This window comes from Primulina eburnea, chromosome 8, assembly GCF_022965805.1.
Source record: "Primulina eburnea isolate SZY01 chromosome 8, ASM2296580v1, whole genome shotgun sequence".
NCBI lineage: Eukaryota > Viridiplantae > Streptophyta > Magnoliopsida > Lamiales > Gesneriaceae > Primulina > Primulina eburnea.
Window position 1 is genome coordinate 6,010,623 of NC_133108.1, and position 7,868 is coordinate 6,018,490.

The 7,868-nt window shown below is 42.6% G+C and overlaps 1 protein-coding gene across 1 annotated transcript; it reads right to left on the minus strand.

Moving 5' to 3' along the window:
• Positions 1 to 238: 238 nt before the first annotated feature.
• LOC140838929 (uncharacterized) lies at positions 239 to 3,250 on the minus strand. Its single transcript, XM_073205555.1, has one exon. The coding sequence runs from the start codon at positions 3,248 to 3,250 to the stop codon at positions 239 to 241; it is 3,012 nt and encodes a 1,003-aa protein (XP_073061656.1).
• Between the last annotated feature and the right edge of the window lie 4,618 nt (positions 3,251 to 7,868).

Consider the following 7,868-nt stretch of genomic DNA (forward strand, 5'->3'; position numbering starts at 1 on the left):
GGTCCCTGTACATTTTCGTGCTGCCTGGGTGGACTGAGAATTTTGACTTGTGCCCCTCTGCCATTATTTCTTGGCGGAGGTTGTCACTGTCAGGCACACACAGTCGTCCCTTCATCCACAAGACTCCCTTGTCGTCAATCTGATGATCCTGAGACTTCCCTTCTCTGACTTGCTCCTTAAGTTTAGTCAGTACCGGGTCTCGATCCTGGTTTAACTTGACGGTCTCCTGTAGGCATGGCTAGGCAGAGAGGGACGCTAGAGTTATCTTGCCTGGGCCCTTTCGACTTAGCGCATCAGCCACCTTGTTTGCTTTACCCGGATGGTAACTTATGGTCAAGTCATAGTCCTTCAAGAGCTCGATCCATCGTCTTTGCCTCATATTAAGTTCTTTTTGGGTGAACAAGTACTTGAGGCTCTGATGGTCTGTGAAGATTTCACATTTAGCACCATAGAGGTAGTGCCTCCAAATCTTTAAGGCGAAGACAACCGCTGCTAGCTCCAGGTCACGAGTAGGATAATTCTGCTCGTGCGGTTTCAACTGTCTTGACGCATATGCGATCACTCTTCCTTCTTGCATGAGTACGCACCCTAGGCCGTCCTTAGAGGCGTCACTGTAAATAGTGAAATCTTTATTCTCTGCTGGCAAGATCAGCACTGGTGTGGATACAAGTTTCTCTTTCAGTGTCTGGAAACTTTTCTCGCAATCCTCACTCCAGGTGAATTTAGAATTTTTCTGTGTGAGCTTCGTCAGTGGCACGGCTATCGAGGAGAACCCTTCGACGAATTTTTGGTAATACCCTGCCAATCCAAGGAAGCTTCTGATATCGGTGGCGTTCTTTGGTCTCGGCCACTCTGTAATCGCCTCTACTTTCCTTGGATCCACCGACACCCCTGTTCTCGAGATCACGTGTCCTAGAAATGACACACTTCTCAGCCAGAATTCACACTTGCTAAACTTAGCATAGAGCTTATTCTCTCTTAAGATTTGCAGAGCAAGGTGAAGGTGCTCTTCGTGGCTCGCCTCGTCAGGAGAATAGACGAGAATATCATCGATGAATACCACTATGAACTGATCCAGGAATGGCTTGAACACTCTGTTCATAAGGTCCATGAATGCTGCTGGTGCGTTGGTTAGACCAAAGGGCATCACTGTGAATTCATAGTGCCCGTATCTAGTTCGAAAGGCTGTCTTGGAAATGTCTTCAGCCCTGACCTTCAATTGGTGATATCCTGTCCTGAGATCCAGTTTTGAAAAGACGGCGGCTCCTTTAAGCTGATCGAACAGATCGTCTACCCGAGGTAGAGGGTACCTGTTCTTGATTGTGATCTTGTTCAATTCCCTGTAGTCGATGCATAATCTCATACTTCCGTCTTTCTTCCTTACGAAGAGTACTGGAGCTCCCCAGGGGGACACACTTGGTCGGATTTGCCTTTTATCTAGCAATTCTTGGAGTTGTTCTTTTAATTCCTTGAGTTCGGCTGGTGCCATCCTGTAAGGTGCTTTAGAGATTGGTGTTGCACCGGGAACCAGATTAATTTCGAACTCAACTTCGCGGTCCGGAACTGTCTCTGGGAGTTCTTCTGGAAAAACATCCGGGAACTCACATACTATTGGGATGTCTTCTATCCTCAGTTCAACTTCTCCTTGCACTTCGCTGATCATGGCTAGGTATATGTCTTCTCCGGATTTCATGGCCCTCCATGCTTGGGAAGCGGAAATGAGTGATTTCCGTTCCTTGGATTTACCATGATACACGATCTCCTCCTGATTTGGGGTTCGGAGCTTAACTCTTTTCCCTTTACAGTCCACTATCGCATCGTTTCTGGCTAACCAGTCCATCCCTAAGATTACGTCGAAATCGACTATGATCAACTGTATTAAATCAGCGCTAAAAGTCTGATCACCAATTCTGATTTTACAGTCTCTGTAAATCTCGTCCGTTTCCATGGCCCTGTTAGTAGGTGTGGCTATTCGGAAAGGTTCGGTTAGCTTATCGGGCCTACATCCTAACTTCTTAGCAAATCTCTTAGACATAAAGGAATGGGTAGCACCGCAGTCAAATAACGCATAGGCAGGTACTGATTGAATTAGAATGGTACCTGACACGACCTCAGTTGCGTCGTCAGCCTCTTCCTGAGTCATGGCAAAGATCCTAGCATTGGGTTTGTCCTCCTTTGGCTTACTAGGGCCTGCTCCCGTATTTGGCCCAGTCCCTCTGTTTGGCCCTGCTGGTCGGTTGGCGGCGGTAGGACATTCTGCAATTCGGTGTCCCGCTTTCCCACATCCAAAGCATACCCTGCTGGCCCTTCGGCATTCCCCGGTGTGCTTGAAGCCACATGTTGAGCATGGCTTGAGTCCTTGATAGTTAGTGGCGGTGGATTGCCCGGAGGGAGGTCCACCTTGATTGGGCCTCTTGAACACTGGTCTCCCTTGAGAAGGCTGGCTGTTAAGGGGTCGCTTGTTCCTGTTTTCCCCTTCTCTTCGACGAATATCAGCCTCGGCTCGGATAGCTGCGCCCATAAGATCTGCAAAGTTGGCAGGCTGATAGACTGCTAAGGCTGACTGGATTCGACTGTTCAATCCTCTCTTAAACCGGTGTAGCTTCAAAACTTCGTCCGCCATGATTGCCGGAGCATACGACCCAAGAGCGTTAAACTGAGATGTGTATTCCACTACGGACATATCTGGAGCTTGAGTGAGATTTTCAAATTCACTCAACTTCTGCAATCTGACTTCCGCTGGGTAGTACTGTTTCAGAAATGTCTCTCGGAAGTTCTGCCATGTGACTGGTCCGGTAGCGATCATGGCTGGTGAGACTGCTTCCCACCACTTAGCTGCTTTGTCCTCTAAGAAATGCACAACCACATCTACTTTGAGTGCCTCGGGAACTTCCAATAGTCGCAGTTGAGTCTCGACGTTCTTTAGCCAACTCTGGCCAACTTCAGGATCGGCATCCCCTTCGAAGGTCGGGCACCTGTTTCTGCGAAGGGACTCATAATGGAATTTGACTCCATTCGGCGGTGGTGGAGGAGGTGGTTGATTAGCGTTCGGGTTTACCAACCCTTGCAGTGTGGTCGCCACTATGGTGGCTATAGCCATCAGATCGGCTCGGCTTAGGCCGACTGCAGGTGGGGGTCCGTTCTCTTGTCGATTTTCCTGCCTATTTTCCTGCTCATTCTCCTGCCTGTTCTCGCGATCGGTGTTAGCGTAACGTGGGTTGCGGTTCTGTCTTGGAGGTCTGCCGGCCATTTCCTACAATCGCAAGTTCTAAGAATTTGTACGAGTAGGTTTAATGCAATAGATTGCGCAGAAATAAATTTGAAATCAATGAAACAAATAAAAGATTTTATTGATTTCTCAAACAGGAAAAAATAACTGAACATGACCAATCTAAACGAAATAAACAAATGTACTGAATAAAAGACATGTAGCAACAATGGAAATAAACTACTAAAAAGAAATGGTCCACTAAACGTTCTAATCTGCTATTTCGCCATTCCCTACTGCTACGTCAGGCGGGGCTTCTTCATCCTCGGATTCTGGCATCTCGGGATCCAAGAACTCTGCAAGATGCATCTGGAGGTTTTGATTTTCTGATTCCAATTCCGCAATCTGTTCCTTTTGGGTCAGAATCTTTCCTATCACAATATCCAACTCACCTCTTGCGTGCGCGTAGTTTGCATCCTTCTTCTGGATGATCACCTTTTCCTTTGCCTTCCGTTCTTCTACCTCCTTGATTAACTTTTGGCTTACACTCCGATAGTTGCATGACCACGTCCCATGACTCGTCAATCCTCAGCTTATCTCTCTGTCGTGCTTCAGTTAGCTCTGTAGTGCGCCTATCCATTTCCTCCCTTGCCTTCTTAGCTTGACCCAATGCTGTGACTAATGAGTCTCGAAGCTCGGAATTATGTTCGTTGACGAGCTTGAACATTTCGAAGACCTCATCGATTCTTTTCTCTTTTACCTCCAGCTTGGTCGTCAGGTCCTCCACCTGTTGTCTCCTCTTGAAGTTGGTAGCCCTCATCCTTCTGATGGTCTTCTCATGGTTCCTGAGGGCCCATCCGTTAGAACTCCTAATATTCTGGGTGTGCGCGTAAGATTGGTGACCATCCAGCTGAATCGATTCGATGAGAGCAACCGGGGTCACTTTCTTACGAGCGGTGAGACGCGTACGAGTCATTTCCTGGGAACAATAAAGAAAGGAAATGCTCAGAATATATACAAAATATAGGACAAAATAAATGTCAAGAATATATAGAGCAGGGTATTGAAATTTAGGTGAAATTTTTTTTTTTTTTTTTTTTTGAAATTTCCGAAAATTTCCGGAATAGGAGGAATCGGCGGGTTGACTCGATGGTTCGGCCGAGTTGACTCGCCGGGTTGACTCGCCGGAGAACGGTCGGAGTAAAAGTGCATGTCGGCAACAGTGTAAGGGTCACGGAACCGGTGATGGAACGTCCAGACTCGGTCGGGAAACTACCTAATTTCGCCAGAGAATCGCGCAACTTGCGTACTAAACTCGAATTTGGGCATTTCCGATTGGTCGCTCCGATCCTAAAATTGGTTGGTGATAAACGTTGCCCATGGATTGCGTATCCTATAGGTAAAATTAATTTAAACTCGGAGTAGGAATGGTAGGGTAATTGGACGAAAATATTTTTCGGCATTTAGGGTTTATGCCCAAATTCTTAGATCTGAAATTACGGCTCCACCCGAACACGAAATCTAAAATTAGTTGAGGGCTTTCGTTCGTTTCGTCGAGAAGATTCTAGAACAGGTCTCCGATCGAAAACGCGTTACCGGAAAAGGCCGGAATCGGAGGAAAAGCTCGGCGGCGCACGTAAGGTGCTGTTTGGCTGAAATACGAAAATTTCCGAAATTTTTTTTTTTTTAAACTCGATTCTTCCACTCGGATCTTGAACCTGGCGGCTCTGATACCACTAAAATGTCACGCCCCGAGACTCGGGTTTGACACCGGCGTTGTTTAACATTCACGCGATTGAAAACAACAAGCCTTCGTAGCACAGTTTAAACCGAAACCAGTCTATGATTCATATTTCAACCGAAATAAATATTGTCTTTACAATAATGGAATAACAAAAAAAAACGACAGAGTTTATAATGCGGAAGCGTAAAAAATAACTTAAACTAAATTCTTCTAGCGTTCACCATCCCCAAAATTGTTCGGACTCCTCCTCCTCGAGTTCTTCTTCAGACTTATCTGGGAAGGTTGTAAGGGGGGTGAGTATTTGGGAATACTCAGCAAGCGGGGGAATATCGAGCACAATAAAACAACTTGCATAATTTTAAAAAAAAAACACATACTTGCATAACTTTTCCAAACACTGCGATTTATCTACTTTCTATGGTTTACTAACGTCAGTCCCTAATTTTTACTCCTCTAAGGGGGCGAGGCCGTATAGCGGTTATGTCCCCCACCGCGTAAGGGTACGTCATGGTTGGTATTCCCACCCATATACAGTCGATTCCTCACAGTGTTTTTAAAATCGTATGACAACACAAAAGTAGAAGAAAAATTGTACTCGACTATTTTTTTCTTTCAAAATTTTCGAAAATAATCCCACATGCATAACCGGAATTTTAAACATTAAAATAGCCCACTTACTTTAAATCTCTTGAAGAAAACTTGAAAAACTACAGTGGCTGGACTGCGGCAGGGCTTCGCTGTGCTCGAAAAAAACCTAAGGAACTAGAGGGGATTTTCGAAAATGTGCTAAGATATGAGGTGTGAGTTTTTGAGTTAGGTGACCCTCCTATTTATAGGGGTTGGATGCTATCTCGATAGGTATCATCCGTGTATCAAATCTCCAACAAAATCGTGATCTAAATCTTGGTGATACGTGAAAATCTAATCTTTATCCAACCAAATTTTCGAAATTTGTATGATATATAAACTCTTGAATTCGAAATTCTAGGGTTGGTATTATCCCATGCTTGATTTTTTTATCCCGGTATAAAAAATTATCTCAAATCTTAGCTCTTTATCTGCTTAATATTAAATAATATACATGATATTATTATTCACTAAAATCTTGCAAAATCTCATATCCTAAAATTTAAATAAAAATCTGATATCCAAAATATACTGTCATGATAAAACGATAACTTAAAATCTTGGGTTTTACAATTAGACTCTAAATAACACGGCCCTGCTTTTTTAACACAAAGCTCCGAGGTCATACCCTTAAGCCACATGGCTTGTTTTATTGCCTGAGTTGTTGCAATAAATTCTGAACCAGTAGTGAAAGATCTACAACCGATTGTAGGCTAGATTTCCAAGTAACTGCAGCTCCAAATTCAATAAAGATGTATCATGTCAATGATTTTCTGTTGTCCAAGTTACCTGCATAATCAAAATCAAAATACCCAACCACTAGAATCTTTCTAATACTCATTGAAAATTTAGGGTTCGATTCCAGATGGTGATACTAGTCTGAGTACAGACATCGAATTTATTCTAGGCATGAAATCACGAAGGAGACCGTTAGACGACGTAGCTCCTCCGACGTTCAAGTTAGATACTACGAGTGGAATGAGAGGGCAGCTCAGGGTGCTGCTAAAAATCAATATAATGAATAAATGATTAGACTCTCAAACATGATATTTATAGGTGAGATTTATCATGGGTCGCCTACCTTGGTTAAGAATGGGCCGGGGCCCAAAGTCTGGGTTGGGCCTAATTTTGATTGGTCCATTCATGAGTATTAACGCAGCGTAGCCCCCTGATACTCAATTCAGATACTGCGAGTGCAATGAGAGAGCAACTAAGAGTGCTTGGTTAGGAATGGGCCACGGCCCAAAGTCTGATTTGGACCTAATTTTGATTGACCCATTCATGGGTATCACCTTCTTTTTTTTAAAATATTCTAAATAACACTCCTTGTTGTAAGAGTTCCTTAAATACCTTAGTATCTAATTTGGTGATTCCCAATGATACAGTCCAGGATCAGCCATAAATCTGGAGACCACACTGATTGCATGTTCTAACATGAGTGATTGTTGTATATACAAATACAATCAAATGACGCCACAACGACGTCTAGTTTTTGTTGGAAAAATGAAGATAGAGTAATGCATTCGAAATTCAAGATCAACACATATATTCTGATTGAAACGCACCAAACCATTTGAATAAAAATTGTTTTATTTTTCTATAAAATCAAATCAAGCGGTTCTTAAAGATTGGCATTATTAATACAAAGCTAATTTCTCTATCTCGCTGCACATATTTATCTCTATATATATAGTATCAGGACTTACACAAACTCGTATATGCTGCAATGGCTACACAATACACACACACACACACACACACACACACATATATATATATATATATTTAACACAATGTATGGCTGCAAAGTAACATAGATTACTTAAACTCTCATAGTGTCCAAGTATAATTTTCTAAGTGTGCATTTTAGTTTATTTTGTGACATACGTTTAATAAAAAGATTTTCATATGTTGAAATCGATTTTCAAAATATGTATCACAAAACTAAAAGAAAGCTGCTCAATCGCACGATATTTAGTTGTTTATTATCTAAATTTAGAATCACAATATTTAAATAGTTGATAATTGTTATCCGTATAATGTCAGTCATTTGAGTTTGAGAACGATCAATACTAATTTCGACAAAATTATTTTTCTTGATGTGATGCATTAAAGTTCCATAATTGCCTACTTGTTGAAATTTGTAAGTTTTCGAACAATATTCCCCTTGCAAATCACCAAAAAGAAGCGTCACTTTTTCAAAATGTTTGGTGAATATTATAGATGTGTAGCGAGGCACTGCTCGAATTTTAAGCGCCTTTGGATTGCTCATAATTTTTTGACTTGGAC

Coding starts and splice junctions, on each gene's coding strand:
- LOC140838929 (XM_073205555.1), bottom strand. CDS start 3,250: ATGGCCGGCAGACCTCCAAGACAGAACCGCAACCCACGTTACGCTAAC.